This window comes from Diabrotica undecimpunctata, chromosome 7, assembly GCF_040954645.1.
Source record: "Diabrotica undecimpunctata isolate CICGRU chromosome 7, icDiaUnde3, whole genome shotgun sequence".
Taxonomy (NCBI): Eukaryota; Metazoa; Arthropoda; class Insecta; order Coleoptera; family Chrysomelidae; genus Diabrotica; species Diabrotica undecimpunctata.
The window spans coordinates 6539306-6560751 of NC_092809.1; the positions used below are offsets into that span (position 1 = coordinate 6539306).

Sequence of the window (21446 nt, forward strand, 5' to 3'; positions counted from 1 at the left end):
GAATAAAACCAGTATTTTATTTAGAAAACTGCCCAAAATGTTTGTCTCAAAAATTAAGTTCGACAAATGCATAACAGATGGCACAATAGCCATGCACTGAACGAAGCTAACATACAGAATATAAAAGCGCAACTTAAAAAATATAGATTTAGGTAGTAAATAAAAAAAAATCGTAAATCGTATGTCAGCGACAAAAATTACAAGAAAATCATTAAATAATAAAATAATACAAAGAGTTACACACAAATCCCTCGGTTTTTTCATCACTTATCTTCAATAATAATTATCAGAATAAACTACATAATCCAGATGATTTATACAAAATTTATTAAACGTTTATAGGAATTCGTAAGAGGTTGTCATAGATGAAGAATTGAATGAAGTAAACGAAAATAAATTTTTCGTTCGATAAAGTAGAACATTGTCAAAATTAATTTATTTAAAAAAAAAATCAAAAATCGTCCTTTTCTGAAGTAACTTGTGCAAATTTTACGATGAATGGTTTAATTTATTTGCTGCTCAAAGATTTTAAAACAATTAATGTAAGGCTTTATGCATACTCAATTGTAAAAATTGACCTAACATGACAGCTACACTCTAATTATGGCTGTTATGTCTCAGTAGGTCAGTAGACCCAAATGGCCCTAAACTGGGTAACTTTCGGGATCAAGCCAGGAGGGCAGAGGGTGCTAAAAATCTGCGGAGTCTAAATCGATACCCCAATAAAACAACAACGTTATATAGCGACATAACTGCCGCTCGATGTCAAATAAATCCAGACTTGTGTAGAACTGGAAACAGAATATGAAAATATAAAATGGGACATCTTAGAAACTAGCAAATTAAGACAGGAAAATAAAGAGCAGTTGGAATTAGCGACAGGAAATACATTCTACAACCGAGGAACATCAACGGACAAAACAAGCGGTATTGGATTCCTACTCAACAAAAAATGGAAACGAAGAGTAGTATAAATAACTAGTATCTCAGATAGAGTACAACTATCAAAGAGATACAATATACAAATTACACAAATATTCTCCCCAACGATTACGCATACTGACGAAGAAATAGAGGAACTCTACAGTAACACAACTAAAGCATAAAATAATAATAAAAGTCATTTTAAGTATTTAATTGGTGACTTATGCCAAAGTGGGAAGGAGAAATGACAGGGAACAGGTGGTGGGAAAGTATGGGGTCGGTGATGAAAATGAAAGGGGAGAAAGACTGGTTCAGTTTACACAATACCAAAACATGCCAATTTCAAATACATTCTTTAAGAAAAAATCAAACAGAAAAAGGGACTTGGGTAGCAGCAAACGAAACCACTAATAAATATTAACAATCTATACGGAAACTCAGATTACTACCATGCGACAATTGATGAAAGATTACATGACCATATCGACAGCTCTTAATTCATAGAAACCAGAAGATGGAGGTCCGCACCAACAAAATAAACATAGGATCATAGGTCTAATAAAACCAAAATAATGCTAAAACAAAGAAGGAAAATGAAAGTAAGTAGCAGCATACAGAGAACAAAAAACACAGAACTTTGTAAGAAAATAAGGAAATTATAAGCAAATCGTTGCTCTAACAAACGGAAACACTAGAATTACAGACAGAAAAGAAATAATACAACTCGTTTATTTATCTAATGCTTCTGTTTCTTTCTAGATCTCTAATTTTTGATATAGTGTTGCCCAAAATCGGTCTTGGTCTTATGGTCTTGGTCTTGTTCTTGCGTTTTTGCAAGACCAAGACCAAGACCAAGACCGCCTAATTTTAGCAAGACCAAGACTAAGACTGACCGTGCAAGATTTAAGCAAGAACAAGACTAAGCCTGCGAGACTCTTGCGTCTTGCAGTTAGGACTGAGTGTGTTTTTAGCGAGTATAGTAGTTCGGGTATATGCTTAAAGACTCTATGAGACGCAAAAAAATATGTAATAAAAATTTGAAAAACTGGACTTGCGCATTACAAACAATACCATAAACATACATACCGAATCAAAATATTCATTAAAAAAACACATTTGACACGTGCTCAGAGGTCATAATTACAATGTAAAAATAAAACATTTTGTGCATTCTTTTTCAGTTGACGACTTCTTCGCTCTGAAATTAATTGTCCATTTTTTGAGAATAGTCGCCCTCTAATCATAAAAATAATCTTCTTGCATTGCGACGCCGACAGTAATATCGCATCGATATTTTTTTAAATATGTCACCCTAGCTAATAAAAAATATAATTGTTACGGACATCCACTTAATAATACAATTTTTTTCCCATTATAATTTAGTCAGGAGTAATCTAAATAAACAAATCTTATCGGCCTAAGACTATAAATTGTTTCTGCTGAGTGTGCGATGAGATCATTCGCTTAAACAAAATTTGCTGAACGAGCGCGGCTAATATTCAAAAGTCGCCTACCGTGTCGTCTACCGTGTAAACAAAATACCGAAATATTTAGAATAACGAAGTAAATTAATTCTCGGTTTGTTATTAGATACTTAGGGTATTGGATAGTAAAGAAACATAAAGTAACTAGTAGTATAGTAGTTACTTTTTCGACATCACTTAACTTCATTCCCAATTCAGCTTTCCTTTGAGTCTAATGTAATAATTGTTTTTCATCTAATCCTTGTTGTTCCCGAAAGTGACAAGTTTACAATTTGACATGAGGGACAAAGATTCAAATAGTTCTAGTCGGAGTAGTGAGCGTTGGAGTTATAGATCTAAAAGACCTAAAAGCAAATTTGATGAGTTGTTCGAAATAATTCATGCATCCCAAATTGTTTTGTGTAAATTGTGTCTACATAGAAAGGTTGAAATGAGAATGATCAACAGAAACACGTCAGATTTAAGGAAGCATCTAATATCTTTTCACAAAAAGGAATTTTTATTCCTGAAAAACCAAAATTCGGTGGAGATAATCACAAGCTTTTTAATAACCGCTAGAAAAGTGGACATGTAAAAAATATACTTATTACCTTATTACCAATTACATATATTATGTACCTACTAGTTTATTTTGGTAAATTAATGTATTTATTAAGTAGGATCTCCTTAATTTCAAATAACTTCTTTTGATTACCATTGCTTTTTTAACTATTCTTTATTTTTTCAAGTTAGTTTTTTATATAAAAGTAGAGATAAGATTGGTAAAAACATTTAGTTTGCTTAAGTAAGTGGATTATAGTTTGTTATCTTATCACCTAAAAAATCTGTGCCTTGATACATGTATGTGGATTTTTTGCTCATCATGTCCATCAATCCCTTTCTAGGCAGATAATGTTCTTTAAAATACAGGCATGCTTATGTCATTCATTTGTTTTTTTTGTTTTAACCATGTTTTAGCACATGTAAGCTTAGTAAATGCAAACGTCTATTAAGAAACATCGTACTTCCGTGAGGCCTTGTAGATAGCTGAGTTAGTTAGAGCATAGGCACGGATCGCTTAGATCGTGGCTTAAAACCCCACCCGGTGTCAGTTGTTTAGATATTTATTGATTTGGTTAGTCTTTATTATGGCTATGTTAATTCAAGCTTAAAATGTACTTACTCTGTTACGTTGTTCTAAGACCTAAAGTGACGTTTATTAAATAGCAATAGGCTAATGGGTTACTGCAAGACTTGCAAGACTCTTGCTGCAAGACCAAGACCAAGACCGGGGGTGCAATACCAAGACCCAAACTGTCTAAGTCTCGTCTTGTTCTTGCATTTGGGCAACACTAATAAATATTAACCTCAAGTATAAACAATGAGTATACACTATATTAACGTAATAACTCTCTCTGTATATTCTCATTTTCAGAAAATACGTCATTTATCACGTTGAAAAGAAAAATCTACCATCCCTATTATAATATTTTCATTAAATTAATCCAACTCCTTTGTTTGGTATTGTTTTGTTTAGCTGTCATTTAATAAATAAAGTTGTGTTTTTCTATTATGTAATAAACAAATTATTGTCCACAGAAATAATTGTTACAAAAGAAGTTCTAAAGATAAAATCTGGATTTAAGAAACGAGATTGACACTATCAGAATAACAGTTTCTAGGTATATTTTAAACTATAGCTTACATTTTATTTTGCAGTTAAATTAAAATTATAGTTAAGTTTAGACAAATAGCACTAAGCAAAAATATTTATTTATGATAGTTGAAGCAATGAAGAAATAAGTCTATATTCATTGGTTTGGGTAAGGTTTTTTTATTTATATTTCCATAATATTTATTTAGCAATTAGATGAAACACTTTTACAAGTTTATTTTATTAATTATATAGGGGAGTAAGGGGCGGAACGGGATACTTTTTTATCATTTTTTAGAATACTGAAATAAAGACAAAAAAATTTAAAAATTAGTGTTTACAAATCAGAACGGCTTCATCTTCCTCACTATCTACTTCAGCGCAAGAATTATGGCCCACTTCTTGCACTTTGTGCAGCTGACCCATCCTTCGCTTGATTTGGAATAGAGATGATCACAATATAAAGACTCATGATCATTGTCATCTTTAGATTCACTAGAATCTTTCTGCTTCTTTGTGTAACTAGATTCGGTTGTCCTTGAGTTTTTCTTTTTTTACAAGTTTGTTTATTTTTTTTTATTTCCAGGAGTTGACTCAGTGTCTTTAAATAAATATATTTTAGCTTTATCTTCCATCTTCTTCTTTTGATTGATTAAATCTTCTCGTTTATACGGGGATTCTGTTAGAATGCTATTTTGACCTTTTTACGTGTAGATCTTTTTAAAATGTTGGTTTTTGGAGTAGGAAGCACGAAGCTGAGGCAATTTTGAATGAAGACTTTCATTTGGGTGTTAGCAACCAGGAACGTCCGGATCGTGATTCACTCTTTTGTGTAGGAGTAAGATCTGCAGCTGTTTCTCCAGGAATTAGCATCCAAGAACATCCGGTATGTGGGTCTTTGTCGGCTGTAGGAGTACGATTAGCAGATGCTTTCTCAAAATTGATTATTGTAGAATATTTGTCACGCTAAGGTTGCTTATTGTATGTAGGATTAGTATCTTTATTCCTGACTATAGGTAGATCACTCGTCACATTATTCCTAGAGCAATGAGTATCGCTTGTCATGGGAATATCTGTTGTAGTCGCAGCCAAGAAAACAGACTCATTAAAAACACTTTTATCTTGTGGCCAGATCCCAGTTGTTTTAAGCCCTCTTAGTGTAGTGCTTGTAGTTGCTGTTTGTATAAACGCAGATCCAATAATTGTAGATTTAAAAAAGCGTCATAACTTTGCCAGGGTGATAGCGGAGTCATTTTCGAGCTTCTTCTATATAGAACAACCTCAAAGGTCTGAAAAAGGCGACTTTCAAGAGTTGTAAATAGTAGAAGGAATGTAGAAGAAGACAAAGGAGAACCTATCTCTAGCTAAATCAATAACTTTAAGACTTTTCGTGTGTGTTGAATTTTTATTTAGAATGAGCAGCACAGGGCGATTCTTTGCTTGCTTTTGACAATAAAATAAATTTTTTGAGTCAGAGCTAGATTAAATCGGAAGCTATACATCGACTATCACAAACCTCTGCCCAACCCCCTGGCGGCACAACCAGTTCAAACTCTTGCTGCTTTTTTTTTCGAGAAAATATTAACATTGGAAGCACGATTGCCCCTCTAACTGACATGTATACTAGAGAAATTACATTCTCCCTTGACCCTTCTTGGGGATTTGTCTTTGTACAATAATTTCGCACCATCTGTAATAGAAAAGGAGCGTTATTTTATAAAACATAATAATCCAAAATTCACGGGATGGAACAGGAACGTTCCCATCCTGCCCCTATCCCATTCCGCCCCAGAGTACAAGTTTAGGTTAAGAAATCATCACATTTGACAAAAATAATTAAATTGATTGATTACGTGTGTTAAACACAACTTAAATACACATATGTTGTTTAAATACAGTAATATATTTCTTGTAATAATATCATATAAACACTTACCTTGACTTAGAAAGTGGAATAATGTTTTAACAGGTTGTATAGCCTTTTTTTATATTTATATTATCTCGGTGCATCTTTATATTTGTATTTCGTAATATTTTAAATAGTTTAATAGACATAATAATACAATAGACTGACTGCTGTTATACAGTAGCGTTCCTCAAGTGCGACAGAGAAAAATGACGCAAAGCAGTCCCTGCATCTTCTTCTTATGGGCCGGGTTTATCGACCACGTAACCTTCTCATTGGTCATTTAGGTCATGTGGTCGACAAACCTGACAAATTAGAAATATATGTAGTGATTGCTTTTCGTTGGTATTCTCTGTCGGACTGGGGAATCGCGGCTGCGTTGTAGCACTCAGTCTATTTGTATTAATAATGGGCGAATAGAGTATTATTTCATCTATATATACCAAGCATCTTTGGTGTTTGATTCTTAAGAAAATGTTGTCCATTATTCGTTGAAATGTAGAAAAGTAATGTGAGGATATGAAAAAATTGTTCATAGATAATAATTCAATAATGTTTGTAAATAACATTTATTTAATATAATTATATTTAAACAAATGAATAAATAAATAACAATAAAATGACGACTATGCTTTGTTTTGGATAATTTTCCAATGAAACTACGATAAATGTCATTATTTTAACATTGTACCCCAGTTTAACAAAAATCTCAAATTTAGTCCAGTATAACCTGAGATGGTTTGTCATTTTTTCCTAGCGCTATATTTTGAAACTTTGTTTGATTTTTTGAAGAGTGCAGCTGGCAGTTCAATCCTTTACTCTCACTCCTTTTATTTTAGTCAGAACGAAAAGTATTCTTTGTTTACAACACTCCTGTTATACATTTTTAATAATTTTTTTTGCTATATTATATAATAATTTTGTTAAAAGCTTTAACTTTTCTTATAAAAGATTGGTTAATATCCTTTAATGTTGTTAATTAACTTAACAGTGATTTTAAAAAAGGGTCTTAGAGGGTCTTGACTCCTAAGGGTCCTAGAACATTTTTTTGCTTTTAAATCTTATTCACCTTTTGCAAAAAATTCAAACATGATAAGACAAGTTCACTGACCTCACGTTTAGATACATTTAAATAAATTTTAGTACCTACATAATAAAAAACTATTAAACTATAAGTGTTTATCATCCGATTTTAATTCATAGCATATCTCATTTCGTGTATCATTTTTTTTGAAAAAGGTTTCTGTTGACGTCAAATCTCTAAACAGACAGGTTTTCAAGTTATGAGCAAAAAATGAGTTTGACGTTTTGATTGTTTATTTGAAAATATTTCGACTAAAAAATTGATGAATTCCTAGATGCGGGTCTTTTTGTAATATCTCATACTACACATTTCAACTGTCAAAGAGAGAATGGATGGACCATTTTTTCACAGACATTATGAATACCAGTACCATACCAAAGGAACTCAAACGCTCGAAGATCATTGCTCTGGTAAAACCAGGGAAACCAAATTATAACAACCCTAAGAACTAAGGACCAATAGCTCTACTATCGGCGACGTTCACACGACTAGAGTGACTTATCTACAACATACTTAGTCCAGAGCTACTTGAATCAATACCGGTTGATCAGGCAGGTTTTCGACAGAAAAGAAGCTGCGCAGATCAGGTTCTTTTACTTACTACATTTATTGAGGCGGGAATTCAGAGAAAACTTAAAACTATAGCCGCATTCATAGACCTAACAGCGACCTACGATACAGTCTGGAGAGAAGGCTTGATATACAAGCTCCTCCGTACAATCTCCTGTAAAACCACCGCTTGAATAATCAATAGCATGCTAGCCGACCGATTGATTCAAGTAGTCATGGGAACCGATATCAACATCCCAAGAAAACTGCCTCACGGATCTGTCCTAGCTCCTTTCCTCTTTAGCCTGTACATCGCTGATATACCAGAAACCAGATCAAGGAAGTTTGGTTACGCCGATGACTGGGCCCTTGCGACAAGGTTGTAAGTCATTTAAAGAAACAGAATAAATCCTTACGGCGGACTTACACACAGTGGGAAAGAGTTTCCGTAAATGGAGGCTTCAACCAAACGTTACCAAAACAGAGGTTTCCAGTTTCCACCTAAATAACAAGTTTGCAGGAAGAGCACTCAACATCCAATTCGAAAACACCACACTCGCGTACAATAAAACACCAAAGTACTTTGGAGTGACTCTTCACAGAATCTTTCAAAGAACATCTGTCAAAAACAGCAAAAAAACTTAAATCCAGAAAAAACATCATCCAGAAACTGTGCGGAACAATATGGGGAGAACCGGCTTACACCTTGCGATCATCTGCCCTGGTCCTTGTCTTCTCAACCGCAGAAGGTTGCTGCTCTTCAGCCTGGCTTAACAGCCCACATATACACAAAAAAGATGCGAAATTGAACAATACAATGAGAATGATTGCTGGCCTAAATCAAATTCACCCCTACGCAATGGCTCTAAGTACTGAGCCACATTCCACCATCTAAACTACGGTGCATACACTCCTTCACTAGTAAGTACAGAAAGATACTTAGTAACGAGATCCTTCGAGATGTGGTTATATTGTAGAATGCTCAGAATATCATGGGTTCAACACATTTCAAACAGAGAAGTCTTGAACAGAGTAGGTCAAGGTGAAGGCGACTTAATAAAGATGATAAAAAAGAGAAAACTAGAATATCTGGGGCATATAATGAGAGGAAGCAGATACAAGATAATGCAGTTGATATTCAACGGAAAGATTGACGGAAAAAGAGGAATTAGTAGGAAGAAATATTCATGGCTTTGAAACCTTTGTCAATGGACTGGCTTATCAGCAGATGAATTATGACATGCCGCGCAAGATCGAGAACGACATCGGCAAATCGTCATGGAAGCTACCCACTCCTAAAACTTGGGCACCGTACTCAAAGAAGAAGAAGAACGAGATCCTGCCAATCTATCAAGATATAGATGCTGTCAATGATAACCATCTACGCTCCAGACGACCGCCAACAAAAACAGCATACTTAGACTGCTGTGAAAAATGAGTTCAACTTAACGACCACTTGGACTCGAGAATGGATGGGACATCAAAATAGCAGCTTACCCTGCATCACACAAAAACCACCAGGTTTTGACTTACCACGCAACACATGGACTATGCTGAACCGAATCAGAACCCAACACGGCAGATGCGGTTACATGATGCACAAATGGGGTAAACGACCATCCCCACTCTATGACTGCGGACAACCACAAACCATCCGCCACATCACAGAACAGTGTCATAGAATAATAAACAATCAGAATGCCCACTCTGCTTAAAAAAATAAGTACGCGCATCTCGTTTGCGCAGACGGAATCAGCCATGTTTTAAACGGAACCAGTGCTGTTCAGTGACATTTTATCTGGTGTGCATAGACAAATTAACCCGGTTTAATTTATTTACGGTAACTACAGACATAATATGCACTATTTTGTTCGTACTTTTAGTTAAAGAATAGATTAAATTATTTCCAATGTACTAAATTATTAATCTCTAAAAATTTAAATTACAGTTCTATGGTAGCTTGTCACAAATTTCTTAATTCTAGTCTATGTTTCTGTCTAAAATATGGCGATCGTGTGCTGACAAACTTCAAAGACGGCACCTGAGAATGGGCATTCTGACAGTGTCCTACAAAATCCTATCATGGCTGGTCAGAGGATTTCCTAATGGCGACTTCAGAGTAGATAGAATATAAATATAAATAAGTTAGATGTTCGTTTGTAAACATATATGTAATGTTTTATATAAAATATACAGTCGGAAAAATTAAAGATTACCCATAAACGATCATATCAATCACTTATTTTGTATTTGCTGTCTTTTTCTATAACAAACATTTGTTATTTATAGAAAAAGACAGCAAATACAAAATAAGTGATTGATGTGATCCTTCATGGGTAATCTTTCATTTTTTCGGCTGTATGTAAATTTAAATCTAAATATGTCAAGTGTCATATGATAAATAAATAATAAATCAACTGTCAAACCCGTCTATATAGTTATGTCGAGTAAAAAACTAATTTAATTGGTCTATATGCGTATTCTGGTTATGTTTGTATTCAGAAAATTTTAAATTTATTCTTTTGTTAATTAACAATAATAACTAACACGCAACTACCGACTTTTACATAGAAAATGAAGTGCTCAATTAAAGTTGCATCTCGATTACAAACATGAAAGTTCTAACATTATTTATTTATTTTAGTGTGCTGCTGTAATTTTCATAAAACAAAAGCTTAAGACTGTCAATAAAACTTTACATACAGTCCTTTGTTATTACCATAGAGGTATTTTTATGTATTTTAGTAGGCTCCAACCGCCGCAAGATTAATTACCTATAATTTTTTTACTAGGTAGGTACTATTTATAGTGATTTAAACAACCAAACAGGTTGGCTATTTATACTACTCGATAATCATTACGATTAGGATATAATTTTTCAAACTATATGTGTGTAAGATTTTATATTAAGGTAAGCCTATGTGCTTATTACGAAAATAAATATATTCATCATTACTTACCATTGGGATCAGCAGCAAATCAAAATAATCCTGAATAAATATGTAAAATAATTACAGATTCGATTATAAACACTCTACTAACTACCTTATGAAGAAAAAGACTAAAACAAAGGACTAGTTTCACGACGAATGTAAGAGAGCTTTAAAGGTAAGAAACCAGGCTCGAAAACGAATGCTGAAGCTTCCAAACGAGCAAACTATTCAGAAGTAGGGGACATTGGCGATCATCATGGCCCATTTTACTATATCTACAGCATTTCTCAAGAGTTTTATTATTGTTTTCACACTTCACTGCTTAAAGGTGTTTTCACCAGCACGCTCGTAGTCTCCCTGGTCCTATTTTTTTCATTGTTTAGTATGTGACTAAACTAGCTCATTTTTCTTTCCTTCATAGTGTTAAGTTTTTCGTTTCACCACTCTTAATGTTTTCGTGTCCGTTAGATTTTGGCATACCGTCATGTTTAATTTTTCTTAGTCATCGTATTCTATTCGTTAAATCCTCTCACATGACACCTTATACGTCACGATCTAACTAGCCGTTCCAACTTTACCACAAATTCTAAACTAATTACTAATAAAAATATAGAAAAGGTAAAATATTTTTGGGTATGTTTAAACAAAAAATAAATCTTAAATGTGGGAAACTTAGTAAAGCAGCAAGAGAGTTAAAAGCTATAAAGTCACCAGGACCAGACAAAGATATATAAATAACTGCTGAAATATGTGGTTATATTAACCATAACAAAATCCAAATAGATAAAAAAGCACAGCGGTGTTTATGTTTAAAGAAAAGAGATACATCAAATTGAACTCCTTATTAAGTATTTTTACTATTTAAATTTTGTCATTTTTATACAAATGCACAACTATTACTTCCTTCAGAAAAGTGCACCTGAAAAGTTCGTTTTGCCTCTCTACCATTCCAATATTTATCTGATTCCTGATAGAAATTTTGTAAAGCCCTGATATATCTGCAGTCTGGATAGCTCCTCTTAGTGTTTACCCCAGATTCTCATTTGGTCCTCTTTAGTGACTCATAGAAAGTCGTACCTTTCCGATAATCACCCTACTCACCTGATCCTTTATCGATATTTAATTTTCGTCTAACTTTTGTCCTGTCATTTTAGAGGTTGTTATTGAACCAGAGTATTTTCCTGTTGGAATTCGTTACTATCTCTGGAGAATCGTCTTTGAACTTCGCCATGATATGATCACCTCTTGACGTTGTCTGGAACTTGTAGCGGACCAGTCTATGCCTTATATTTAACCCTAACTAGATTGTTTTTCAAGTCAATTTATATGCATCCCTGTTAGTTTTACAAAGATTCAGTAAATTTCCCTGATAGGCCCATTATCCTTTATTTTAATGCAGATGTGTCCAGTTATCCTGAAATCATCCACCAGCTGTTTCATCCTTTTTGATGAAAATTGTTGAGACTTATGTCTGTATACTAAACCAAGTATTATCCCCGTTATGCTGCCTTCCTTAATAATCTTTGTTTTTACCGTCATTAAATCCCTAGAACAGGGATTTAATTGTATCAAACTGACATCGAAACTTCTCATAACTATTGCAAATTCTGACGAAGTAGCTTTATGATGCTTAAGATTCACCTGTAGAACCATGATTGGAGTAATTAAGACCTCAGATTTTTCTGGTTTTATTTTATTTCTACAAGCAGTAATGAGTTCCAAGAGGAAAGAACTCTGGTGGAATTTCAACTTTTCTCATAAAATTATTTTTATGTCTTTCCTTACCTTTACTTCATTATCATGCATCACCTAATTTCTTCTATTCTGTCGGCCTGAAGCTTTCTGCAGCCAATTCTCAGCAATTATTGTGACGTCTGTCCATCGTATAAGTGGTCTACATCTGCTTCTTCTGTTAGCCAGTGGTTTCCACACTGTAATTTTTTATTTTGGTCATTTATCCTGGCTACATGGTCGGCCTAGTTCCACTTCAGGCATGCTATACGACATCTGTGACGCCTGTCCTTTTTATTTTTTCGTTTCTAAAGAATAAATCCAAGTAACAAGCTTTCCATTCGTCTTTGAGCTATTCTGATTTTGGTTCCTGTAGCCTGGATTAAGGAAAGTGTCGAACATTTCTGTCGTTTCTGAAAGTGTCGATTCTTGATTCTGATTTGCAGTTCAGCAGTTTGGTTGTCCTCAGCAATTTGGATTTTATGACCTAAGTATAGGAATAGACGAAGGCATCCTTCTAAATGGTGAAAGAGTAAACAATGTTAGATATGCCGACGACACCATGGTGATAGCAGATAGTTTAGAGGGACTTCAGAGGCTAATGGACAGAATAAACGAGTACAGTCAACAGTACGGACTAAACAGTAATACCCACAAAACGAAACAAATGATTATCAGCAAGAAGATATAAATGGGGCTCATCTATACATTAGTGAGACGCAGATAGAACGAGTAAAACAGTATTGCTACCTGGGAACTATTATAAACGAACAGTGGAGCAATGTACAGGAAATAAAGTGCCTCATAGGAAAGGCAGAACGGTCTTTAACAAAATGAGCGCTATCTTCAAAAGTCACAACATATCCCTAGATACAAAAATGAGACATTTGAGATGCTATGTTTTCTCTGTGTTGTTGTACGGGGCGGAGGCATGGACGCTTACAGACACCAGTATTAAAAAACTTAAAGCATTTGAGATGTGGCTTTATAGAAGAATGCTGAGAATATCATGGACAGCAAGGATCACGAACAAGGAAGTTCTAGAAAAAATGAAGAAGGAAACAGAGATTGTGTTTACGATCAAACGCATAAAATTGCAATATCTGGGACACGTTATGAGAAATCAGCACCGTTACTCCCTGCTGCAGTCTATATTGCAAGGTAAAGTCAAAGGTAAGCGAGGACCCGGTAGAAGGAGAATATCATGGCTGCGGAATTTAAGAACATGGTTTAAGAAAACCTCAACGGAGCTGTTTCGAGCCGCAGCGAGCAAGGTCATGATTGCCAATATGATTTCCAACATCCGAAACGGATAGGAACCAGAAGAAGAAGAAGACCTAAGTATTTATATTTATGAACTAATCCTATTTTGTCGCACTCGACTTTTGGATTTTCGCTTGATACCAGATTTGTCATGTTCCAATCTTTTTTAAGTAGTCTGTTAACAGAACAATTTAATCCGCAAATCGTAAATGCACTTCGAAAACGCATTTCGAAGTAGGCATTGATTACCTTTTCTTAATTTTACTCATATAGATAATTATACTATATTCTATTAAGTATGTATTTTCTTATTTAATTTAATAAATTTGGTCTTGCTACGACCCTGTACTGTCTACTTGCATTGAACATGCTTTGATTACTATAAAAAATATAGTTTTAAAATTATATCTTGACCGACATAATGATAGAGTTGATGGGTCAAACATTTAACAAAATGTGTTTTCTTGGTCGACATGTCACTATAGATGATATTATTATAAGTTGACAATGTCTGTTGGTAAGAAAAACGTTAATAACGGAACTTCATTTTTGAAAATAAAAAATTAGACTGACAAATCAATTATTACCGAATTACTAAACTTACTTACTTACTTAACATTCTTAATTGCAGGAGATAATGACAAGTGTGCAAAAAACCATTGTTTTAACATTTTCTCAATATCAATTGGTTCGACCAATAATTTTGATTTGTAAATATTGTTGTATATTACCTTTTGCAATTAAACAAACTGGTAACGAGTGGTGGATTTATTGGTCATGGTGGAGCGTCATTGCTGGGACGATTGGAGTTCTAACAATAGGTATTTAGTTTAAATATATTATTTATAACAAAATACTTATATTTCGTCCCGTAATTAAGACTTTCATTGTGTTTTTCCCGTCGTACTTATTATGAAAATTGCTTTTGATAGTATCGTATAATCAGTTTTCTTTGTCTAGTTAGTTTATTAGCTAGTATAAAATCAAGCCTTGTATGTACCACTGGTTTGTCTGTCTTCAAAGTACGGTCTCAACATAGCTTGCAGTTGTCATTTGAAGCATATTATCAAAACTTAGAAATAAAAGACATAGATAAAAAAATGAAAGAGACGAAATATTTTTGTGTTACTTGATGCAAAATGGCGTCTTTGCAATGGATTATTAAAAAAAATATCCCCATGAAAATGACCATGCGCCAGTCTAGATAAACTGACTATAAATTAAATTTATTTAATCGTTACTAACAATATGATGTAATTGTCCAAATAACTGTTCAGCGGGAAAGCAGTCAGAAAGAACTTAAGGCAATACAGTTAATATCAAACAGAGAAAAACAGAAGTTTAAGGGCGCTGAAGAAAAGTCAAGCTAGATGAAGAAGAATATTGTTAAGCTGGCAGATTGAAATGGCTACAAGTTTTAATCAATAAATCAAATGAAAAACAATAAAGCAGCTGGTGATGACCACATCGTATTTGAGACAAAAAAAGCAGAAGAAAATACAATATTTAAAGCATTGACATAATTAATAACTCATATGTCCTTGAAGTGAAAAGAATTTGCAGAAGAAATTAAAGAGAACAGCTAGAAAAGCAATTGAAAAACATAGAAGTCTACATAAACAAAGAGGTAAAGAATTTCTACCAAGAAGTTAAGAAATCCAGAGAAAATACAAAGAATAATCCACAGTATTGCAGAAACAAAGAAGGCTTACTTCTAGGTGAAACAACAGAAAAATTAAACAGATGGGCCGAATATTTCGAAGCTCTATTAAATACAGACCAACAAGAGAAACTTGAGTGAAATGAGAATTGGCAAGAAGATGAAGAAGGGGCGTGCGAGATCTAAGAAAGATGCTCCATAAAATAGATGACCGATACATATCACTCATCAAATATATCTATCAGCACGCTACAGCTTGCATCAGACTTAATGATGATGCTGGGACCTTTCGTATTAAAAGAGGCATTCGGCAAGAAACCATTAGCTGCTTTCACAAAGTTCACTCCCCAAAACACTCACAAATAAAACCTATAATTTGTAGTTAATTCAAAAGAGTTCATATCAGCAATTGTCTAAACAGTAGTTGTTATTTTAAGTTTTCCTTTTTAAAATTGTTTATAACCTTTTTAGGCACGTTAGCTTTATATGGTCTTTATATTAATTATAATGTTGAAGCAGTGTCCAAATTAAGATTGAATAGTTTTTCGAGTAAACTTATTAATGGCGCTGATATTTCTACACTTATTATGACATGTCTTATATGTTCAGTATCTTCGAATATAAATTTTAAATATCTACAAGAATATTTTGTACACTTGACTAAGGTGAGTATACAATTTTTTTTCATTTATTTACATAAAGTACCACGACAACTATGGTTATTGGTACAAGAACACTAACTATAGATTTATATTAAATATCGAAAACCAATACATATTAATTATTATATCACTTAAGCTAATAGTTAGAGCGTCCGTCGGCGAAGTGAAGCATCGATTATTAGAATATCTCGAATTAACCACACCAAAATTTACCCACAGTTTTATGATGCTCTCAGGAACTTGTCCAGCATTGCATCTATTACCTTAATGTAATAAATTACTGTATTTAATTTGATTTAATTTTAGGCGGATAATTTTACCAAATTTATGCCATCGCTGCAGAAAGCTAAGACCTACTCAAAAATTCTATATTGTACAATTATAACCAAGATGCTAATATATTCAACTGATTTAGCGGTATGGACCAGAATTGCATATTCACACACTAGTATAATTTCTTTTATTATACATCAACTACCTTGCTGCCTATTATTTCTCATAATGGAATTTGCTACAATATATTACCACTTTTTAGTAAAGTGTATAGATGATAGACTTAAGTACCTAAATACTCGTTTGAGAGGCTGTTATGGTTACTACAAAATTCCATTTAAAAAATCCGTAGTGGATAATTCTATCTTAAAATATGATGATAAATATTTACTTCAAAAAGATATCACATTTGACAAAAGATCAGGTATGTTAATATTTTATATTATTAATTACTACTGTCATGTATAGCATTGATGCGATACTCAATAAAACATTATAAATCATTTATCATTAAACATTAGGAAATTTTTTACAAATAATATATTCAGTGACATACCAAGCGAAACTTAAACTTAATTCTTTGGCTACATTATAGATTTACATCAAGAATAAAACGATAACGTTGTCAAGAATTTTTATGAACAAGTAATAAAAAAAATTAATAATGTGTTTGGCGACACTGTAGCTGAATAGCCTCCTATATACGTCTAGGTATTGACAAAATAAGATAATCGATGTCTGCTTATGGCACCTCGTTCCAAGTAACCTAAATTTCATATATTAACTGTGCCAGTTCTCGTCACTCTCCACGTCGCCGTCTCTCCATCCTACGTTCATCATGCATTCCTAAACAGAATCGTGAATTATCGCTGAATACTACATCACGCCATTCTGCCACCCTAGGTAGCAGAATGGCGTGATGGAGCAAGTCTATCTACACTCCAAACCATTGGTCAGCAATTTGACGCGTAGTAGCAAAATGCAGAGCAGAGCCAGTAATCTAAAGCGCCCCTTGACGCTCGGTGTTTTAAGGTGGGTCTCGAACCCCATCGCTTACAGAGACGCGATCAACAGAAGTTCGCGACGTCATTCCACTGTCTATTCCAGGTGTCTATCCACTGACAACTGTTGCCAGTTTGCTGCGCCTATTTGTCTACCATCCTCATCTACACCATCCCTCCATCTGAGTTTTGGTCTACCCCTTTTTCTACTTCCCACAGGTTGTGACATAAGGATTCTTCTAGGAGGGTTGTTCTGCTGTGATCTTGCCAGATGTCCTGCCCATGTTAGTCACTCTATTTTTATAAGAGATACTACGTCTTTACCACCAAATATATGTTTATATCTGTGATATACCTCGTAGTTGTACCTCCTTCTAAAAACACCATTTTCACAGATGCCACCGAATATTCTTCTCAGGATTCTTCGATCAAATATAAGCAGGAGATTTTCATCTGCCTTGAAAATGGTCGATGTCTCCGACCTATATGTCAATACTAGTTGTATATGGTTATTTTTGTTTTTTGGCTTACGTTTCTGCTTCTCATATGTCTACTCAGTCCAAAATAGCACTTGTTTGCTAAGATTATTCCTCGCATGATTTCTTCCGTCATAACGTTCTCCTTGGTGATCAGGGAGCCACAGTATGTGAATTTGTCCACCACTTCAAAGGTAGAGTTATCAACCGTGAATTGGTGGCCGATGTTTCTGGATCTATTGTTGGGTGTTGCTGCCATTATCTTAGTTTTCACCTCATTTACTTGCAGGCACATATTTTTTACCACGTTTTACAAGGTAGTATATATTTCTTCTAGCTTGCGTGTTGTGCGGGCAACTAGGTCGATCATCATCTGCATATGCCAAAATTTGGGATGATTTATTAAAAATGTTTCCTCTGTTGTCTATTTGGGCATCTCTGGCCGCCTTTTCCAGAGCTATGTTAAAAAGGAGACACGCCAGCGCATCTTCCTGTCGCAGCCCAACATGCGCTTCAAATGCCTGTCATTGTTCGCCCTGTATTTCGACTTTGCAAACAACTTTACGCATTGTAGCCTTAACAAATCTTATAAGTTTATTGGGGATGTGGAATCTGGTCTGTTGTTAATCGACCAGGCCTGAAACCACTTTGATATTCGCCAAGAAGCTCCTCTGAATATGCACACAGGCGACCATATAAAATACTCGAAAATATTTTGTATGCTGTATTAAGGAGGGTTATTCCCCTATAGTTTCTACATTTCAATTGATCACTCTTTTTGTGTAGAAGGCAAACGATTCCAATACACCACTCTTCTGGGATTTGTTCCTCATTTCATACTCTCAGTATGATTTTATATATATATATATATATATATATATATATATATATATATATATATATATATATATATATATATATATATATATATATGTTCGGAAAGATTTCCGCGGTTAGTACAATTAAACTTAGAGCTAAGATTAATATTATTATAAGATTATAAGATTAATATTAATCTTAGCTCTAAGTTTAATATATATATATGTATATATATATATATATATATATATATATATATATATATATATATATATATATATATATATATATATATATATATATATATATATATATATATATATGATTAGTCAGAGTAGTAGCACTTCCATATTTAATAAGTTCCGCGGGTTCCACCTACCTTTTCAATACTTTATTTGTATTGAGTATATGCCCCTCCTTATCTTTACATAGTCCGATCCTTGGTTTAAATTCTTTTCTTGCTTTATTTAAATTTTTATAGAATTTTCTAGTTTGATTTTCCTTTTTTAGTGCCTCAAGTTCTTCCAATATTCATTCAGGTAATTATACGTCTCATTTATTATTTGAATTTTATTTATAATTATGTTCAGTACTGATTTAATTTAACTCCAAACTGGGCATATCTATAGAGAATATGGTTGGAAAAATTGTATTGGATCCACTGGTTTGGGACTCTATATATGTTGGCGTGAAATATGGGGTTGTTTGCGTGAAAATTGGAATTCAGATGAGTGAGGTATATACAGATATAGAAGAATTGTTAGAATATACTGAGGGAGCAGTGTTTTGTGTATGTTGTTCAAAGGTTACTCTGTCTGCTTGAAATAAAACAGCTATTATTTTTTCTTGGACAATTGACGCTGTAGCATTGGAATACTTTTTTAGTTTGGACGCCACTAGCTTCCCAAAGATCGTATATTCACTACAATCTGAATCTTCTAGGGCTTTTGCAATTTTAGTTGCAACTACCAACGGTGTTTTGTTATATTGGGCATTTCCTGAATTAGTGTATCGGATTCAGATTCTTTGAAAGGCTTGACTTTTGGGATCGTACCTGTCTGTTCTTCGCGATCTTTAAAAAAGTCTTTCAGTCTTGATCTCAGATCTTTGGCGGTTTTATTTGTTTTGAAATCTAAGCCGACCTTTTCGATCTACCTTTTATCTTTTTAAAGTTTAATATAGCTTTGCTCTATTGCTTTGCGAGTTTTTTAGCCTTGGAAACTATTTTCAGATTCTTGGAATTAAAGAAAAAGTTACGAGCTGAACATGACATGACGTTATCATGTCTTTAATTTACAAAAAAAACTAAATAAAAAGCTGTAAATTTGTTTTGCTATTACACATTATCTACCTTAAAAAATCTCGAAATTATACAATAAAATTTATTTGTATGTTTTAGCACCTCTTGGAAAAACCAAAATTAACTACCTTAAGGGTTACGAATGTCTAGTTGAAGCTAGTGCTGCCTTAAACAATTATTTTGGAGCAAACCTATTAGTAAGAAATTATATATTTATACTATTTCAATAAATTAACGCACTAATATGAATTGAAGTAAATCATAATCCAAATAGGAATAAAATAAAAAATTATGAGATATACAGTTAGAGTCACAGACTTACAGTTTATGCAACTAACATTGCAATAACGCTAACGTCTTAATAAAAATTTGTCATACTATTTACAGATGTTTTTAGTTCAAAAAAATGAAATTCAGCAACTGGTGTGTTAACTTATCATAATAGTTTATTTTAGGATATCGCAATAACTTATTTTTTTTTTTAGATTTTGTTGTTTGGAGCGTCTCTTTATTTGTTAATAACACCTTACGATTTATATATTGAGATATTAAACCGACAATATCTTTTTATTCTTTTGCAAGTGCTATGGATGATTGGACACGTATGGAGACTGCTACTTATAATTGAACCGTGTAACTCGGTAACGCAGGAGGTAGGTATTTTTTTTATTTTACTTTGTTTTGTCATCGCATGTTTTTTATTACATGTCCAGGTTATCACTCACAGGTGATTTATTATCGTCACCTTTAGCAAATAAGAATCGAAAGTAGTCCGCACATGTTTACTTTTTAATGTGTTTCGTTTTTATTAATTCATTTCTTTTCTTTATCCTCAATCAAAACAATCACAACTGTCCTTAAATATGTACTTATAAAGTATCAAAAGCACTGTAACTTATAACATATTCTCTTATAGGTTCAAAAGATGTCACTTATTGTATGTAAGCTGTCAAGTCATAAAACTGAGATGGAATTTAATGAGAAGGTAATTTAAAATATTACAAAACACTAGCGGACCAACTCGACATCGAGTTTTTTAAATGAAATTTTTATTTTGCGAGAAAAATATACAATATATACAATGACCGGAAGTAAAAATATTTGTATTAATAACTCAAAAACTATAAATGATAATTTCGTGAACTTAAATTTTTGAACTCTACGTTGAATTCTCTATTGATTTGAGTAATAAAAACGAAACCGGAAGTCGACCTCAAAACCGGAATGCAATTTTTAGTTCATCAAATGTCGACATGGATATCATTTAGCAGTTAATTTTGCATGCTGATCAGAATCCGGTGTCAGATTTGCTCTATCTTGACGTTTTATGCGCGTTTCGGGTCACTTCCGGTGTCGTATGGCAACCGGAAGTACATATTTAGATTCGTCTCGACGAGACCTTTCGATCCATATATACATTGTGGGGTCTAAAACTTAAAGTAAATTTTAACTTCCGGTTATCTCAAAACCGGAAGTGAATTTTTGTACCAAAAGCATATCTTGACAATCTCATACGTAATACTAATAATATTCCGAAAAAATATTTTAATTATCTAATATGGTTTTTGAGAAAAGTGGTGGACAAGAAAAGGGCTTAGCGTTTTAGTATATAAGATACAGAACGTTATATGAAGTAGACATCGAAACGTCATTAATAAACTTAATTTGAAGTTAAATTGTGGCTCTAATAAAAGTAGTAATTAGATTTTATATTTTTTAAAACATTTATTACTGTTTTTTTTTTGAGC

General features: G+C 33.4%; 1 protein-coding gene across 1 annotated transcript; it reads left to right on the plus strand.

Moving 5' to 3' along the window:
• The first annotated feature begins 16292 nt into the window (after nt 1-16292).
• LOC140446262 (uncharacterized) lies at nt 16293-20692 on the plus strand. The gene is made up of 4 exons (XM_072538800.1): nt 16293-16526; nt 19798-19895; nt 20184-20351; nt 20615-20692. Exons 1-4 carry the CDS (start codon nt 16331-16333, stop codon nt 20690-20692), a joined length of 540 nt encoding a protein of 179 aa, XP_072394901.1. The 5' UTR covers nt 16293-16330.
• The last annotated feature ends 754 nt before the right edge of the window (nt 20693-21446 follow it).

Bases quoted from the DNA above. Each gene is read 5' to 3' on its own strand.
- LOC140446262 (XM_072538800.1), top strand. From the start codon at position 16,331: ATGGAATTTGCTACAATATATTACCACTTTTTAGTAAAGTGTATAGAT. The intron at 19,896-20,183 runs GTAAGAAATTAT...TTTTTTTTTTAG, and splicing joins ATTTTGGAGCAAACCTATTA to ATTTTGTTGTTTGGAGCGTC. The intron at 20,352-20,614 runs GTAGGTATTTTT...ATTCTCTTATAG, and splicing joins GTAACTCGGTAACGCAGGAG to GTTCAAAAGATGTCACTTAT.